Below are 19,693 nucleotides of genomic sequence, written 5' to 3' on the forward strand. Positions count from 1 at the left end.
TGAAGATGCAGGCCTGGAATTCACGTGGACAAAGTCCGGGTAACTCAGGGGTGCCAGAGCCAAGGTAAGTAGAGCTTCCTCTGTTCTCTCTCCTCCTCTTGTCTTTTTCCCCTTCTTTCCATTTAGTACGTATCCAGTCTTCATTACCATTGCTGACATTTCATAAGCCTCTCTTCTCATGTGCTTCCTACTTACAGTGTATGAGGGAAAGGAGAGACCCTTCATATGTCAATGAATGAAAAGGCCTTAAAGCTCTGTCTACCTCACGCCTACCAGTTTTACAGATCTTTACTCTCATCCCAGGATTTAAATATTGGCACAGAAGTAAAAATGACATAAGGGACTTTGAAACAGTTAAATAAATGAGTGGGTTTTTGGCAAAATATTATATTTACATGTATACAAATATAAATATATATACTATGAAAACATTCTCAAACTTATATTATAGGCATGTTATATTTATTCCTTTCATAAATATTTATTGAATTTTTTGTCCTATATAGATTCCTTCTTTCTCCCATGAGAGAGGCAAAGATGGAATATCAAGAGGAGTTTGTCCTCAAGAAGCATTAAATATATACCTAAGTGAGAATACTATGAATTAGGAAATACAGTCAAAAGAGATTCATATTAAGTTCTATAAGAATTCAGAGATAGAAGATATAATTTTCAGCTGTGCAGGCATTTGAGCTAGATCTAAAGGGTTAAATGGGATTTGGACAAAAAAATAAGAGATCTTCATTTTCTTTCTTTTTTTTTTTTAGAACAATCACTACAAAGTGACTACTTTAAATGCAACGAAGAAGCTAAGACCTTTCTTAAGGACATTGCTATCGCTGTTAAGAAATTGGTATTGTATTATCTATAAGAACTGTTTTTTTTCTTTTTTTTTTAAGATTTTTTTTTTTTATTTTATTTATTTGAGAGAGAGAGAATGAGAGAGAGCACATGAGAAGGGGGAGGGTCAGAGGGAGAAGCAGACTCCCTGCCAAGCAGGGAGCCCGATGCGGGACTTGATCCCGGGACTCCAGGATCATGACCTGAGCCGAAGGCAGTCGCTTAACCAACTGAGCCACCCAGGCGCCCAAGAACTGTTTTATTTTTCAATCTTCCACTTATTTCTTCATCAACTTTTAATTTAGTACCAACTCTGTTCAAGATACTTGAATAGATGAATAGGGAAAATCTTTACCCTGAGCGGAGAAAGTGTTCATCTCCGTTCACTAAGCGTGTGCCCCAGGGTCCAGAGCGGGGGGGTGCTGCCGGCTTTTCCCCGAGGACCCTGCCTTAAGGACCCGTGCTGTGGACGAGGGAGGGCAAGCCCGCTTAGGAGAGCAGTACTGCTGCTAGCGGAGCTCCAGGAAGGGGTGGGCCACATGGGCAAAGGCGTGCCCCCAGTAGAGAAGCCATGCGCGGGGCCTATTCACTCAGTTCTCTGGAAGTAATTTCTTACATAACTGCTGAGAGATGATTTGGCGCCTCTTTCACTGAAGTAGACCGAGCTCGTCAGTGCAAACAAATCAACTCTTTGTTCTGCTCACTGGGCCCCATCAAAGAAATATTTAAAGAATTTCCTATTGAATTGTCACACACATGTCTCTACGTGGCCCTGGATGATGTTTACAATGCTTCCCCCCAGCAGGGTGAGAAGGGTGAGGTCTCTTCATCTGATTTAAACGTATTGAAGAATCTACATATCAAATAGCTAAAAATGCAGAAATGTGACTGTAAAGTCAATGAGTTTGAGTCTACAGACTGCTGAGAAAAGTTCATCTCCTTGATATTTTTCTGTGATTCTATATAGATGTATGTGTACCACAGCATTGTACTTTGCAATCCCAGTTAAATGAATACATGTATGTAAAGCCTGGGAGTTGGTGTGTGTGTGTGTGTGGAGCCCCACCGTGGTACCCTGGAGACCTTCCTCTGCTTTGTTCTTTGAGTTATATTTTCCTCCTGGGTTTGAAGGGGTCAAAATATTTAGTGTGGCTTATTGAAGTATCTACTATATCTCCATGTAATATTTGAGCTGTGAAATCTCTTAGAGATAAATCCCTCCATCTTTTTTTTTTAATTTTTTAAATTTTTTTAAAAGATTTTATTTATTTATCTGACAGAGAGAAAGACAGTGAGAGCAGGAACACAAGCAGGGGGAATGGGAGAGGGAGAAGCAGGCTTCCCGCCGAGCAGGGAGCCCGATGTGGGACTCGATCCCAGGACTCTGCGATCGCTTAACGACTGAGCCACCCAGGCGCCCAAATCCCTCCATCTTATAAAGCAACAAATTTTCACTATTCTGGAAGCACTGCATATTTACCCTGGAAAGAAAAAAAAACCTTTTTAAATAGACAAGTAAAAGAAGGAAAGTAAAAACCACCATGATCCCAACACCCTAAAATAATCATAATTAACTCTTTGATGAATGTCTTTCCTGCTTCCAGGGACTAGACGATGCCTGTATTGAATTTTATATTTTTATAGAAAAGTGATCATGCTATATATACAATTATGTAATCTTTTTTTTAGATTTTTTTTACAATGTTAATCACCATACATTACATCATTAGTTTTTGATGTAGTGTTCCATGATTCATTGTTTACCTATAACACCCAGTGCTCCATGCAGAACGTGCCCTCTTTAATACCCATCACCGGGCTAACCAATCCCCTCACCCCCCGCCCCTCTAGAACCCTCAGTTTGTTTGTTTCAGAGTCCATAGTCTCTCATGGTTCGTCTCCCCCTCTGATTTTCCCCCCCTGCTATCATCATCTTCTTCTTCTTCTTCTTCTTTTTTTTTTTTTTACCATATAATGTATTATTTGTTTCAGAGGTACAGGTCTGTGATTCATCAGTCTTACACAATTTACAGCACTCACCATAGCACATACCCTCCCCAATGTCTATCACCCAGCCACCCCATCCCTCCCACCCCCCACCACTCCAGCAACTCTCAGTTTGTTTCCTGAGATTAAGAATTCCTCATATCAGTGAGGTCATATGATACATGTCTTTCTCTGATTGACTTATTTCACTCAGCATAATACCCTCCAGTTCCATCCACATCTTTGCAAATGGCAAGATCTCATTCCTTTTGATAGCTGCATAATATTCCATTGTATATATACACTACATCTTTATCCATTCATCTGTCGATGGACATCTTGGCTCTTTCCACAGCTTGGCTATTGTGGACATTGCTGCTATAAACATCAGGGTGCACATACCCCCTTCAGATCCCTACATTTGTATCTTTGGGGTAAATACCCAATAGGGCAATTGCTGGATCGTATGGTAGCTCTCTTTTCAACTTTTTGAGGAACCTCCATACTGTTTTCCAGAGTGGCTGCATGTAATCTTTTTTTTTTTTACTCATAAAATATAATGGCAATTTCTCAGGTCATAAAAGAACTATAGCCGTTATGACCATTTATTTAAGAGATGATTTATCTATTTTTTCCACTAACAGATTTTTGGATGGTTTTCTTTTTTTAAAATAAGCCCCACCAAAAAAACAAAGCACAAAAATCCCTACCAGACTATTTGTTTGGATTTGTGGGTATGTATAAAAAAAATTGTTCTCTTTATACCTAAGCATATTTTTATAGGCATTTTCCAGCTTTTAATTAAGCAGCTTTTTTCCTCAGCATTACCCTTTTTGTTGGGGTCTCTCCTTTTAAATTGACTGAAACTGCATACAAAAAAAACATAAGAAAAGATTTCTGAGAAGAAAATCAGAGATTGAGAAATTAACAATGACTTATCTTAAAAACTGATTATAGAAGAGTGATTTTCCACACCTTCTAGTTCAAATAAGAAGAGGGATTTTTCACACTTTCTGTTCCAAATAAAAATAAGAGCAGAGGGTGTTGAATGGAAATCAAAGTTTGATCTCTGAAAATATTTATAATAGGGCATTGCTTAGGAAATCAATTTTATTAGTTTAATGCCTTAACTTTTTATATATGTAATTCAAATTTTCAGGAAGAAATGAGAAAAGCCACAATTGATCTCCTAGAAATTGAAAGCATGGAACTCAGCAGACTATATTTTCTACTGGAAACTCTTCCCAGTAACATTGGCAGAGAATTGGAAGGTACTTTTAAGGTTATCAACCATAGAAACTTAGTTTATCTTATAAGAAAATAGAGCCTACTACTTTAACAAGACAAGTTTAATAGTTGGGTCATGTCAAAATATAGCTAGAAAGAGTACACAGCACAAACACAGATCCGTAATAATGTTCTCTTACATTTTAAATGGAAATGATATATATAAAACTTGAATTTATATAGTTTAGTTTCTAAATAGACTAATGATATGTAGATCAACCCATTCCAAATTGGTATTTATCCAATTAAATTAGGCAGTTTGACTCCCCTAAACCACCATTCTACTTTTTCTCCCTGTAGGTTTGGGGATTATAGGTACCTCATATAAGTGGAATCTTACAATACTTGTCCTTTTGTGACTGGCTAATGTCACTTGGCAGGTCTTCAAGATTCATCCATGTTGTAGCTTGTGTCAGAATTTTCCTTCATTTTAGGGCCGAACAATATTCCATTGTATGTGTATACTGTGTTTTGTGTATCTATTCATTCACTGGATGGACCCTTGGGTTATTTCCATCCTTTACCTATCGTGAACAAAGCTGTTATAAACATGGTGGTGCAAATATCAGTCTGAGTCCCTGCTTCCCATTCTTTTGGGCTTATATGCCGAAGGGAATTGCTGGATTGTATGGTAATATGGTACTTTTACTTTAAGTTTTGAGAAACTGCCATACTGTTTTCCATAGTGGCGGAAGTATTTTACATTCCCACCCACGATGCACAAGGATCCCAATTTCTTCACATTCTTGTCAACATTTGTTCTTTTCTATTCTTTCTGGCTTTTTAGATATAGCCATTCCAATGGGTGTGAATTGGTATCATGGTTTTGATTTGCATTTCCCTAATGACTAGTGATGTTGGGCTTTTTTCATGTGCTTATTGGTAATCGGCTTATCTTCTTTGGAGAAATATCTATTCAGGTCCTTTGTTCATCTTTTAACTAGGTTGTTTGGGTTGTTATTCAGTAGTGGGAATTCTTCCTCGTGGAGTCTGGATGTTAACCCTTTATCAGATACATGATTTGCAAATATTTTGACCCATTCCATGGTTTGCCTTTTCACTCTGTTGATATTGACTTTTGATGCACAAAAGTTTTAAATTTTTAAAAAGATTTTATTCATTTGAGAGAGAGAGAGTGAGTGAGAGAGCAAGCACAGAAGGAGAAACAGACTCCCCTCTGGGCAGAGAACCCAAAGTGGGGCTCGATCCCAGGACCCCAAGATCATGACCTGAGCCGAAGGCAGATGCTTAACCAACTGAGCCCACCCCATCCGCCCCCAAAAGTTTTAAATTTTGATGTAGTACAGTTTATCTATATTTTCTTTTGCTGCCTATGCTTTTGGTGTCCTATCCAAGAAATCATTGCTAAATCCAGTGTCTTGAAGATTTCAATCTCTATGTTTTCTTCTAAGAGTTTTAAAATTTTAGGTCTGACATTTAGGTTTTTGACTCCTTTTTGGTTAAATTTGGTATTTGGTGTAAGGGAAGCGTTCAGTTTCATTTCACCAGCTGCCAGGAGTGTTGGCCAAGGCTCACAGCTCAGGTCCTCTACAGGAATTGCCCTAGACAAGAGAAACGCTTGACACTGTCCCCTGCCCCATCCTGGTCCATTGTCTCCTCAGGTGCAGCGCATGTCCAGGGAGCAGTCACTGTGAGAATACAAAGGCCCGCCTCCCCTGCTCAAGAACGACTCCCAAGTGTCCTCACAGCTCCAAAGCTCATTGCCATTTAACCCCCCCCTCCCCCACCCAGTGGTCTAGATTAAAAGCAAACGAACAAAAGCAACAGCAACAGAACACTTTTTAAGTGGATGTTCCAGTTATCCGTTTATTCCCTTGCAGCTCCAGATCTACCTTCCTTGCCTATTGCATGTTGAGAGAGCTGGGCCCTGTCGTTTCCCCCTTTACCAGCCGGCACAATGTTAAGTTTTGTCAAGAGAGGGCACTGGAAGGATACTGGAGGGAAAAGGGGAGAGGATGCTCTTTCTGGCCTCAGGGTGCTCAGCTTGGCCAGCTCTTGCAGTGCACACAGCTGTTTCACGTCAGCCCCCGCGCAGAGCCCCCCACAGAGCCCCCCGCAGAGCCCAGCAGTTCCCTCCAGTATCCCTGGGGTGGCTGCATGGCGGATTGCTACCAGGGAGGCAGCAGCTTGTGAACAGATTCCCCAGCAACTCCCTGTGGACGGGCCGTCAATTCCCCCAGAAGCCAGATTTCCATGAGTTCTACCAGGCCAGCAGCTCGTGAATTTCTTTGCCATCCAGTGAGCCACAGCTCTTTCCAATGAGGCCTGGCTCTCAGGTGTGGAGGTGCTGCTTCCTCAAACAAACTCTGTCTAAGCCCTAGGGGTACTAGATGCCCCTTACACTACTGCTCCCCGAGCCTTTAGAGTTCTCTCTTTTCCTGTCCAATCCCTCAGTACTCTAGTCCTCTGTTAGGCTTACGAATTCCCTATATTACGGTTTCCCTATTCAATTTGTAAGATTTCTATCTCCCCAATTAGACACTGAGTGACACAGTTAGTTATAAAACAATATGCATGGTGTTAGTGTGTCAGGGAAAATGCAATAAACTCTATATACAGAAAAAAACAAGACTTAGAAGAATCTGGGCTGAAGGCAGAATTAAGACTATTTTGGCTTACTTTTATAATCAGGAAAAATATTTAGAAGGAAAAGAAAAGAGCATACTAGCTAAAGAGGTTCTTGATACCCACATAAATGTAATTAGTCTTACATTATAAAACTTTGTTACTCAAAGTATGGTTCATGGATCAGCAGCATCAGCAGCATCTGAAGGCTTGTTATAAAATGCAGAATCTCTAGGCCCACCCCAGAACTACTATATCAGAATCTGTATTTTGGGGTGCCTGGGTGGCTCAGTCAGTTAAGCATCCAACTCTTGGTTTCGGCTCAGGTCATGATCTCAGGGTCCTGGGTTCAAGCCCCACATCGGGCTCCATGTGGAGTTTGCTTGTCCCTCCCCCTCTGCTCCTGCCTTCGTCATGCGCACTCTCATACTCCCTCTCTAAAAATAGATAAATAAAATCTTGAAAAGGATCTGTATATATATATATGTGTGTATATATATATGCATATTTGAGACTTAAAAGTTTGGGAAGCGCTGCTACAATGAGCAAACTTAACCAGTAGCCTTGGAAAAATAACCTAGCTCTCTCAAATGGAGCTACCAGCCAGTTTCTAGAGAATTTATTGTGTAGAAATGGGTAGTCCAGTACCTTCTAAACATCGGTATTAAAAAAATCATTTTTGCATCTATCATGCACTGAGGTAAGCCTCTGAAGTCTTATGTGATCACATGGATGTGTTATTTGTTGATGAATAATTAGTTCTTTAACACACTGAGTTTGCCAGAAAGCGGAGCCAGAGGCTTTTGCACTATTATTTGGGAGCACAACCCAAGGAGGAGGAGGGCAGGATAAGGAGGCAAAAGGAGGGAGAAGGGAGAGCGGATCTGCGGTGCAACCTGATGCTGACTGCCGCTAAATGCAACACATTAAGCATGGGAACATGCCCCCAGGACACACCGTTCCACCTTCTCCTGGACCGTCCAGGCACCAGCTCCTGCCCGTCATGGGTCCGATATTTGCCTGCTTCCCACACTTTGGGTTACATGTGCACGGGTGTGCATGTTTAAAGAAGTCCCATGGGAGAGGTGACAAGGAGGTCCTGGACAGGAGGTGAGAAGTGGGTAGAATAAGCAGGAATGAGGTGCTGCCAGACCGCACCAGTGTGAAGTCGTTGAGAGCCCATGGAAAGCCGGTCACCATAGCAGCAGCTGAAGTGAGGGGAATAATTGATCGGTAAGACTGAAAGGACCCAAAGGGGTAAGAGGTGTCTGCTACAGGGACATAATTAAAAGAGTATTTCAAAGAAAGACCTAATTTTTTCGTGATTTGGAAAGTCAGTATGAAGTGTGCCACTTCTCAAATAATCTAGAAACATTTCCACTTACTTTTAAGAATGTGTCAGAGATGCACGCAGATTAAATCTTTTTGAGATAAATCAAATACAAACGGACATTACAAGGATGAATGATGCAATACAGTCTCTGAAGATGAGAATACTTGATCTGAAAAGAACTAATGAAGCTCTAGGGTATGTATTTTTTTTTTTAATTCAGTACTTGTGGGAGTTGGGGTCTGTGGCTAGAGTGTGAAAATTGTCCTAAGGGGTCTGTCCTCTGGTCTGTGCTGGTGTGGGGCAAGTAGGAGGTGGGTATCATCTGGAGCAGATGACCTTGGCTGATGAGGGGTATGTGATGGCTGCACAGAGCTGGGGAGGAGAGCAAAAAATCTTCAACCACTGCAGTCAGGGGACCAGTCAAGTTTCAGAGACCATCCAGCTTCCCAGCAGCACCTACTGTGTATGACTCACGTGCCACCTCCAAAGGTAGAGGTGCACAGTGGTTTCAGATTCCCCTTTAGCAAAATCAAGTTTATAAACCTCAACCACTAAAGCAAGAAATTTGGCTGGATATTGTATTAGAAATACAGTATCAAACCAGATACACTGTAGCTAGTTTAGTTTCTTAAAGGTATTCAGCCATAAACTACTGGAGGTCTGAGGGATGGGATTGGTTCCCAGCAGAGAATTAATTACAGATTTCATCTGTAATTAAATGAGATGATATATATAACTGCCTGTAGCTCAGATTCTGACACCTGTTAGTTTCTTTCCTTTATCCCTGAGCTGTATTGCCAGGACTTCACCCCATGGGCCTCCTTTTCTCCACCTGTAAAGTGGGGATTACAAGTTTGAATTTATGCATCTCGTGGAGGAAAAGATACATTCTGAAAGGAAAACCAACAAAACCTTAGGAACAACTCAGCATTGTGAGCAAATACGTAAGACTGATGCATAAATATCAGAATGTCAGTTTGTCAGAGGAAGAAATGTTGGAAGAGTCCCTATGAAAGAAAAAAAAATCATCTTGGGAAGCTAAAGTGATCAGAAGGTCGCTTGGTGCACATAATATCAAAGCATCAGGAATTAGGTGAAGGGGCGCCTGGGTGGCTCAGTCGTTAAGCGTCTGCCTTCAGTTCAGGTCATGATCCCAGGGTCCTGGGATCGAGCCCCACATCGGGCTCCCTACTCGGCGGGAGGCCTGCTTCTCCCTCTCCCACTCCCCCTGCTTGTGTTCCTGCTCTCGCTATCTCTCTCTGTCAAATAAATAAATAAAATCTTAAAAAAAAAAAAAAGGAATTATGTGGAGACCTCGAGGTCCAGGGACGACTTTCCCCAATTAGGCCCTCAGAACACCTGTTCTGGGGGATGCTCCATGAAAAAGAAAGTTCATGATCACATAAGCTTGAGAATTCTAACCCCTCTTAGGGATTCACAATGTGGATTTGCTAGCCAGAGACTGCTGTGTGAACTATATTATCGATTCCTAAACTAATAACAAGGAAGATAATATCCAGGCTGGAGTACTCAGGTCAATTGGCCAGCACCATCATACCTCTACAGACCAGTGATTTTCAAACTTGAGGATGCATCAGAATCACTTGGAGTGCTTATTAAAACACAAATTACTAGAAAGCTCCGCAGCACCCTATATTTCTGATTTAGTAGGTGTGGGGGATAGGAGTGAGAATTTGCATTTCTAACGAGTTGCCAGGTGATGCTAATGGGGCTGGTCCTGACCACATGTTCAGAATCCCTGCTCTAGAGAAATCTTTATGGAAAGGCAAATGACAAACATAAGGTGGGTTGCTTGATGAGCTAGCATCACCAAGCTACAATCTCACTGCATCCATTTTTCAAAGAAAGATGCACATCAAGATGCCAACACTCTCTGACAGGTGGTCCTCTCCTGGACAGTCCCCCAAAATGGCAAGCTCTTTGGGTGGGTTTTTCTTAGGTCCTGTGTTTGGTTGCTGAGTTCTCTCTTCTCAACCCACCTCAATACACCTAATTAGTTTTTGGTGTTTTTTTTTTTTATTTTTTTTTTTGACTTGTTTGCTTAGTTCTACTAAGGCTACTCCATCCTTAGGTTGACTCATTCTTAGAAGGCTTCCTCTACTAGACGCACAAAGCACCCATTATCGGACCCTCTCTAGCCTGGGCTTTTAATTGCATTTCCGTGGTAGAGTTGACTTCTGGAAAATAAACTTACCAACAACCTGTTACCATTTTCCTGAGCCTTTGCACACAATCCCCTTGAACAACTGAAGTCTTTAGCCCTGGGGATTAGAGAAAGGAAAAAGGTCATAACAGTGTAGAAGCTTTTAAAAAAGGAAAATCTAGAAATGGCGCCAATTGTCCCTCTTTCCAGTCTTGGCATTGTTGGCCCTGGGGTAGATATTTCTCACTGTCTTAAGGTCTTCTTCAGATGGATGTGGCTAGCCATGGATAGGTGAAGTTAATGTCTCCTCCTGAACTCAGATTTGGCGGCAGGTAGGAGGGAATAAGAGTTCAAGTTAGGTTTCAAGCATCTTCTGAACAGTGAAGACAGACTCTGCTCTCTCTTCCCTGACTCTTGTCCATCAGAGGAAGGCTTGCTTTTTCCTGGGCCCTCCCTGCAGGGCACTGGCATCAGAAGGTGGCTGGAGGGATGGTGAGATATTTACCTTCCTTTGGCTTGATTGCATGTCTCAGGATAAGATAGTTATGGCAATGCTACCTATCAAACCATTTGTCTGGTCAGATTCCATTCATCTCAAAACTGTTTTTGAATCCTTGCATACCTTAAACCAAAACATCCCATAGTTACTACGAGGAACGGGATGGGTGGGGTGAGGCAGGACCCCATGACATTTGTGCAGCAGTAAACAGGTGCAAGATTGACATTTGTCTTGTGTTTCCTTCTGTCCTCATCTCAGCCAAGTTTAAGTGATCACAAATACAACTTAAGTATTCCTTACAGTTTCCCTCTGTATGGTGTTTATCTCGGCAAACAGACTTTAAGTTCCTTTCCTAAAAACCATACTTTTCATTCCATGAACCATTCTTTTCTCCTAGTGAAGAGCAAGAGAAGCTGGCGAGGGAGCATGAAAAGTTAGTGATGGCACTCAACCACACGATGGGAGAAAAGGCCACCACCACTGTTTACATCAATGAGACTTATACCAAAATCAACTCGGAGAGAAAAGAAATAGAATTGCAAAAACGACATCTCGAAGAAATAGAGGAACAGTTGGAGAAAGAAAAAGAGGAATATTTGAAAAGAAAACAAAATCTGGATGAAGAGGTAAGTGGCATGATTTACTTTTTTAAAAATTACAGAATCGTGTGGAATCTCAGGCAGGAAATTCGCAAGGCTAGCAAGCGTCCCGTGCGGTATCTCCTGTGAACAGTGATGCAGAGATGCAAGCACACCGGGGACCCTTGGGGTAGACACTGATTGTGTCATAGCATCTGAGGTCATGGGAAAGAATATGAGTGACGGGATTTGTCACACTAGGGTAGCCCCTTGCTCATAGGCAGCCCTACAGGGACAAGGATCTTGTTTTCGTGGCATCTCGTTGCCTCTGACCATTCTGACCATGGACAAGACCAGGGAGATCCACGCTGCCAGAGCCTTCAGCTCCTGCTGAACACATCCGAGCAGAGCAGCCTGCAGAAGGGCTAGGTGGAGCCACAGGCTGCAACAGAAAAGAGTATCTTGAGACTAGCGATTTTGGGAGAGTAGATGGGAATGACTACTGCATCTTGGTGTCTGCTGGGCTATATTAATTAAAATTCACCATCAGAGTGGCTCGTGACGGTTCCTCTTTGCTGTGCTTCTGTTACCCCAGGAGAGGCGGGGCTCTCTCCAGGGGAGGTGTTCCCAGCAGTCTTCCTTCTCCCCCATGTGTGGCAGCCTGGCTCATGATGAGAATTGCTGTCGGGTCCCTGCCGCTGCCCTCCCTGTGGTGGGCACGGGCATGACTGTCATGCAGAAAATTGGCTGGGGCTCGCAACCTGTGTAGCCCCCACCAAGGTTCACTGAACGCACATGATAGGCTGGGGTAACAGCCTGTTAATTTCCTTTACTTCCTATGAGAAAGGAAAAACTATTACAGCTGTCAGAGTCTTCAAATTGTAAGCTCTCCCCTAACACCAAACAAAATATTTTTTGCTAATATTATGTCTATGACCACAAGACCTTGGGAGAAGTCTTTGGCTGAAGAATGAACACAGAATTCTGATTTTCAACGAAATGGATTAATCCCAAAGTTCCATTCCTATGCAATGGTGCTCTGGTGCTGAGATCATTGACCATGATCATGTTCATTCATAAGACACTTCGGGTGCACTGGCTTTGACAGAAAGCCACCCAAGTGTATGTTTTCATAACTCTTTAGTACAGAATTGAATATGCTTTCTCAGGCCTTATTACTCCATTAGTTAGCTTGTTCTTGATCATTCATTTTGCCAGACAAATGCATTGATGTGTTTGATTTTGATAAGAGGATGACTCACTCCATTGGGTCTGACAAGTAATCAAAATATGTTTGATCTTGGTAGGATGGTAAGAAGTTGTCCAAGATTGTGAGCTGCCCAGTCTTCAGTGATTTTTTACCCTGTTTTTAGTCTGCTTTCTTTCCCATCCAAAAAATGTGAATTTAGATTTCCAGATCATTCGTCATTTTTTTCTTTGACTTTCCTGATCTTATTATTATTAGCACACTATAAATCTGGTGGCCGTTGCTATGGTGTTTTACTAGTAAATTGCTACAATGGCAGTTGCTTTTAGAATTTGCTACTAATGATCATTGTTTTATTGCTCTTATAAATTTACTCTTTCAACATTTATAATTACAATTTATTCCTTGTAGTTCACTATCTTTCTTGTGGTGTTGCAAAACAAGCAAACCCTGTTGGCGGGGGGTGTGTTTTTGTTGTTGTTGTTGATAGACCGACCATGGTATACTTAGTATGAATTAGATTAACAAAATAAAAAGATTTCCTAAACTTTGTTCTCATAAGTTTTTGGATTGGTTTATCATGTTTATCATTACAGATTGAGAGATATAAAAACTTCTGTGAATTTAAGAGAACAGAGACTTATAAAAAGAAGAAAGAATTGGATACATTAAAACTTAAAATGTCAAAAATGAAAGAAACAGTTATGACCAGCACAGTGGTAAGAAAGAATAAACGATGTGTTTGATGTTTAGGAGATCCTTTAGACGTTGTGCTCATGTTGCTGGCAGTTCTAGGATTTCAGACCCTTGTTGACTCTGAAACTAGTTATGACCCAGAAGTGGAGGCATGTGGGTGCTTTCAAGGAAGGAATAGCTGGGGGGGAGCTTTTGGCCACCTGTCTCACCTGGTAAGAATGGGAGCCCCTCTGTGCTCCCCGCAGGTGTTTCTCTGAGTCCACACTGATGTGCATGGTTAGATGGCATTACACAGTCTGCCTGTGATCACTCCATGCCGGGGAGCAGAAGAACTTGTCTGATCACCTCTCTCTCCCCTCCATTCTTCCCCACAGCTGAAATGCAGACCCAAGGCTCTATAAATGTTTGCCTCCCCTTTTGTTTTTTCTTTTTTTTTTTTTAAGTAGGCTCCATGCTGGGCATGGAGCCCAACACAGGGCTTGAACTCACAACCCTGAGATCAAGACCTGAGCTGAGATCAAGAGTCAGACACTTAACTGACTGAGCCACCCAGGCACCCGTGACTTCCCTTTTCTTTATTCCAAAACTGCATTGTAAAAATATGTTTTATTATTAATTTTCTCCAATCATACTTCATTCTTTTAAATCATGCTGACATTTTATCACAGTACCCAACTATTGCATTTCTGAAATACTGATTAAATAAGAAAAATTCTCTTCAATAGAAGCATATTTCTCAAGGTAATTTGTTTTTACTTTTTTGGTAATACTCATTCTAATATCCTAGAGTATTTTGAAGATGATTATGAAGATATAGATTTGTTTGGATTTTTTTTTAAAGGTAGTCAAAATGAATTCATATCTTGAAAGTTGTTTTTATAGTTTTCGCATTCTCGCTGCTATATTTGGTTGGGCTCTCTCCAAAATGTTGGTTTTTTTCCTGATGATTTCAGGATTATTTCTGCCCAGGTTTGTTTTATGAAGAAACCATTTTAATGATTGCTTTTTATTTTTGCTAAAGGATAACCCCAATGTAAAAGTTGAGTGGATAATACATGAATATTTAGTGAATCAAACACTGTCATGAATCATTTGGTGACAATTGAATACCATCATTTTATTGAATTTTCAATAGGTTCTTAGTGATCACAATTTAGAGATATCACGACTACAAGAATCAATAAGACATTGGGAACAAGAGCTCGAAGAAATGAAGAAATCCTGTAAGATACTGGAGGATAAATTGTAAGTTTGATATTTATTTTTACTGAAGCATTTCTAGATGTTCTGTCTCTTTTTTAAAAAAAAAAATCTTTAATATTAGATGAAAACTATATTCTCTTAATTTGCTAAAATTTGTGATAGCTTTATAAAACCACCTCTTCATTTGGAAATTAACCAATTTTTCAGATAAACAAGAGAAAAAAATTGAGGATGATATAGTCATTTAAGGGAAAGGGAGGGACTCTCTGGAATGAATTATTCTCACTTCAGTTCCTGATTCCCTACAGACAAATATGCCCCCAGGGGAAGGCATTAGTGGGACCTCCTATAAGGCTCACCTACCCTTGCTATGACAGTTGTTCTTAGTCAACCTACAGAACTTAGAAAATACAAGGAAGTTTCAGGGCAAAAATTTTACCCATGGGACTGGAACCATAAACTTGAGGAAATCTGTCCACCCTAAGGCAAACAGTCTCTGCTTCCTTTTCAGGTCCATGTTTCATTCTGTCTTTACCTACATACAGTGTTCTGTTGTTGGTAAGCCCATGGCTGAGCATGGCCATTCCAAACCCTCTGAGTTTACCTGTTGCAGGTCCATCTATCTTTGGAGATTGACCCACAGACTTCTCCCAGGAGAATTCCCAGATTTCTCATCAGAAGGTGTTTGGCCCAGCTCTGACAAGGAAGGTGGGGTCTTATAGTACAAAATATGGCTTCCAGGCCTATCCCCAGGTTTTGCTGACAGTTTAAAAGACAAATTTTGGACTTGAGTAGATTCCCCAAAAGGCAAGTAACTTCACATGTGGAATCTTATTATAACATGGCTTATTCCTGCATAGGATCAAATGTATTGTAATTAAAATTATATCTTCTAAAACAGCAATTGCACAATACAGTGCTGTTCTACCTACATCTGGCCATAAAATAAGCAATAATCTTTATACTCAGTACCAGATTTATAAGTATAAAAGCTCAAGTAATACTACAATCAAAACTCAGAATAAAAAAAATATCTTTCTTTGAAAGTGATTCACTAGTTTTAGTTCATACATATTTTAAAGAAAAACTAGCAAATAATCATGGAGGAAGATACAGATTAGCTCTTAACTTATTTCTAGGAGTTATGATTAAAAACCTTGCTTGAGGGCGCCTGGGTGGCTCAGTCGTTAAGCGTCTGCCTTCGGCTCAGGTCATGATCCTGGGGTCCTGGGATCGAGTCCCACATCGGGCTCCCTGCTCGGCAGGAAGCCTGCTTCTCCCTCTCCCACTCCCCCTGCTTGTGTTCCTGCTCTCGCTGTGTCTCTCTCTGTCAAATAAATAAATAAAAAATCTTAAAAAAAAAAACAAAAAACAAAAAACAAAACCTTGCTTGAAATTTTATTTATAAGCAGTCTTCTTGTTAGCTAATTTGCTTTAAATATATTCAAGAAAGGGGCGCCTGGGTGGCTCAGTCGTTAAGCGTCTGCCTTCGGCTCAGGTCATGATCCAAGGGTCCTGAGATCGAGTCCCACATCGGGCTCCCTGCTCCGCGGGAAGCCTGCTTCTCCCTCTCCCACTCCCCCTGCTTGTGTTCCTGCTCTTGCTATGTCTCTCTGTCAAAAAAATAAAATCTTGAAAAAATATACATATATATATATTCAAGAAAGAAATCGGGATTCATTGATCTATTTTTTTTAAGATTTCATTTATTTGAGAGAGAGGGAGGGAGGGAGGGGGCACAGGCAGCGGGAGCGGCAGAAGGAGAGGGAGAAGCAGACTCCCCGCTCAGCAGGGAGCCCGACATGGGGCTTGATCCCAGGACTCATGACCTGATCATACCCGAGCCAAAGGCAGACACTCAACTGACTGAGCCACCCAGCCACCCCTCACTGATCTATTTTTAATGGCACATCATTTTTTTTTCAATCCCAGCTTTTCAAGAGTTTTCATTCATATGGAATCTCCCTGAGGAGAAGTACACTTGATTAATTTGGTGATTGAAGTTTTAGGTTACCCCCCTTGTTATTAATAAAACTGTACTTTTTCCTCTTTACTACCAAGCAAATTAAAAGAAAATTCTTACATTCATTTTATATTTCTCCTTTAGTTCATTTTCTCTATCTATGGAGGTGGGAAAAGGCACCTAAATTTTGGTTGGTAGATTTGAAGAGTCAAACAGTGTTGTTTTATAATAGTCTATAAGATTCTTTTAAGAGTAAATTATACAAGAAACTAAAATAATCTGCATAAATTCATCTTCCTATTAATCTATAAGCTTTAATTTTTCCCCCCATGAAATCTTTAATTTGCAAGCTTGTTACATATTTTGAGGTCCAAATATTAAGGAAAAACAAAAAGTCACTCAGCCATCTGAATGTGGGCAGTTAGGAGTACCTCAAATGCTCCATAAGTCCATAGGAGGCATTGATAGTCTAAACCTCGTTCATTATTATTATTGATGTCCAACATGATGTATTTGCATAATAAAGGCAAGTTCAGTGCCTACCTTTCTAAATGGGTATGGTCTTTCTTTGCCAGTCAGCTGGTTTTCAGCACATACGAAGTGGGGGACTGGAAGCTAAGTATTGTATATAAATGACATGCAGTCTGTGACCCAGAGTATATACTTGCCATTGCAGTGCAGGAGACTATGAAAAATATAGATGCTTTTTTTTATAAGGGTTGAAATGATTTCAGAACTGTCATGATTGCCAATGATTCCATCCTGCCAAACTTTAATGATCTAGTCTATTCCTTCAATTTCTTGAATTCCTAACGGAATTTGACTCACTTCCACCTTCTCTTTTTAAGATTTTATTTATTTACTTGAGAGTGAAAGAGAGAGTACAGAGGGAGAGGGAGAAGCAGACTCTCCACTGAGCAGGGAGCCCGATGTGGGGCTCCATCCCAGGACCCTGAGATCATGACCTGAGCCAAAGGCAGACGCTTAACCGACTGAGCCACCCAGGTGCCCCACACTTCCACCTTCTTGAAATACTTTCTTCTCATGGCCTCCTAAACATCATATTCCTTTATGTCACTCACTACACTGCTCTTTCTCAGGACCCTTTATTGTTCTTATTCTTCTTTCTGAGTCTGAATTTTGGAGTTCTTGGCCCTTCTCTATTCACATCCTCCATACATGACTTCATCCATTCTTATGGCTTTCTATATCTTCTGTACCCCAGTGACTCCCAAATTTATATATCCAGCACTGAGTAGCAAATACATAGACTCTACAGTTTATTTGACCTCTCCATTTGGAGGATATCTGTTAGATATCTCAAATACGATGTGTCCTGAACAGAACTCTTAATTTCCCACCTCATTGAAACAGCTCTTCCCTCAGTCTTCCATCTCACTATTTACCTAGTTACTCCAGCTGAAAACCTAGGAGTCATCTACCATTCCTGTTTTCCTCACTTCCTAACCCTAACCCAACTAACCAACTAACTAGCCCTAACTCAACTCAAATGCCAGCCAAATCCCAAGGTATGTCTTGTTGCCTTTATCTTCAGAATATATCCTGAATCCAACTATTTCTTACTACCTCCTCCACTACAATGTTAGTCTGAGCCACCACTCTCTCTTCTGGACCACTGCCCTAGTCTTCTGCATAGTCTGTCTTCCTGTACTCTTGTCTTTCTCCACTAAGTAGCAAGAGTCATCTTTATAAGATGTAACTCAGTTCATCTCTCTCCTCTGCTTAAAAAAAAATCCTCCCCTGGTTCTCTCTGAACTTCCACTTTGTCCTTAGCCCCTACATGATCTAGTCTCCGTCTACCTCTCCAGCCTTCTCATAATCCTCTCCTCATCAAATACACAAAACTTGTTCCAGCCCCAGAATTTTTATCACTGGCTGTACCTTGTACATGAAAGACGACTTAAGATCTTCACCTATCTGGCCTCTTCTCATCATTCAGGTTCTTCACAAGTCATCTCAAGAGGCCTTCCCTTACCACCTGTCTGAGGTAGCATCATCACTCTCACGATTTCTCTGTCCTTCACCCTACTTTGTGTTCTTTAAAGCACTTAGCACTACCTGAAATTTATTATTATCATTATTATTTTGATAACTTCTATTCTGACTACTTCTTAGAGTGTAACTTCCATGAGGGTAGGGACTTTGCCTGCACTATATCTCTAGTACCTATAACACCTGCAGAGTACAAATGTTGGATAATTGTTTCTTAATATATACAGGAAGTATTAATTCATCCAAAGAGTAAAATTTTTTATTTATTTTAATGAACATATCAATATGTTACATAGGAAGATGGGGACTGGAAGTTTCTGGTGTCATAAATAAATGTGGCTTTGCTGGAAAACATGCCCTAATATGAATCTGTTTGGCTTCCTTTGATCATAGACAATTTTTTGTAAATACAAAAGAAAAATTGGAAGGTTCATCTGGTATTGAAAAAGATGAATTCTTGAAGAAGATAAAGCAGGTAGGAAGATGGAAATTATGACTTTTAGATTATAATTCATTTTTAGTTAATATTTTAAATATATTTGAGAAATGTGAAATTTTCCCAAAGTAGATTTTTCATGAATTAATAATAATCATGATCATTCACAATAATTGATTTAAAGATTTTGATCACCTCCCGAAGTATTTTAAATATATGAAAGAATGAATGTTGTCTATGTAAAGATGAATTATTTGTTTGGTAACTTGTCATGTGTTTGTGATTATTTTACATTAGAAATACCCAGACTAATGGATATTTTTCATGTGAATTTTTTTTTTTTAAATGGAACCTCCTTGCTGTTTTGTGGTACCTGTAAAGTCTAGCAACCCATACCACACTTAATAATGTCATGAAATATTTGAGTCAGATTTAGACCCTGAGAGAAATCTCTAGACACTTTAAATCTTAGGTTAAAAGAAATATCATAAGTACATAATCATGGGTGTAAACTAAAATTTATCCACAAGGTATTCAGTAAAGCATTCATTATGATAGTTGAAAAATTGTAGGGAAGATACAATTGAAGTCCAACAAAAGGGTCTTGGCTAAATAAGCAACAGCTCATAATATATTATTGCATGACAAATAGAATATAAAACATTATAGGCAGATCTCTTCCAGAAGAATGATTTGAGCCAATTAAATTCTTTCCATTTTTGGTTATGAGTTAATAGCATTAAGGATGGCTTCTCTGCAGTTTAGACCTACTCTAATTCTTTTAGTTGTGAAGATATTGAAAGACAGAAACTAGACAAGGTTGGTTGGTTGGCTAGTTGGTTTTTAAAGTTGATTTTCATTCTCTGGGCAAAGGATTTCTTCTTCTTTCTATTTATTTCCTA

The 19,693-nt window shown here is 40.2% G+C and overlaps 1 protein-coding gene across 1 annotated transcript in view; it reads left to right on the forward strand.

The window, feature by feature from the left end:
• The window catches only part of CCDC175 (coiled-coil domain containing 175), a 64,907-nt gene that overhangs the window by 1,855 nt on the left and 43,359 nt on the right, over window positions 1-19,693 (forward strand). The window contains exons 2-8 of the mRNA XM_034992748.1: window positions 768-853; window positions 3,986-4,097; window positions 8,092-8,227; window positions 11,093-11,321; window positions 13,077-13,199; window positions 14,312-14,421; window positions 18,749-18,830. Of these exons, the coding sequence (XP_034848639.1) occupies window positions 768-853; window positions 3,986-4,097; window positions 8,092-8,227; window positions 11,093-11,321; window positions 13,077-13,199; window positions 14,312-14,421; window positions 18,749-18,830 (878 nt within the window). The remainder of the gene's footprint in view (window positions 1-767; window positions 854-3,985; window positions 4,098-8,091; window positions 8,228-11,092; window positions 11,322-13,076; window positions 13,200-14,311; window positions 14,422-18,748; window positions 18,831-19,693) is intronic.

This window comes from Mirounga leonina, unplaced genomic scaffold (assembly GCF_011800145.1).
Source record: "Mirounga leonina isolate KUSES-001 unplaced genomic scaffold, KU_Mleo_1.0 Mir_82, whole genome shotgun sequence".
Classification (NCBI taxonomy): Eukaryota; Metazoa; Chordata; class Mammalia; order Carnivora; family Phocidae; genus Mirounga; species Mirounga leonina.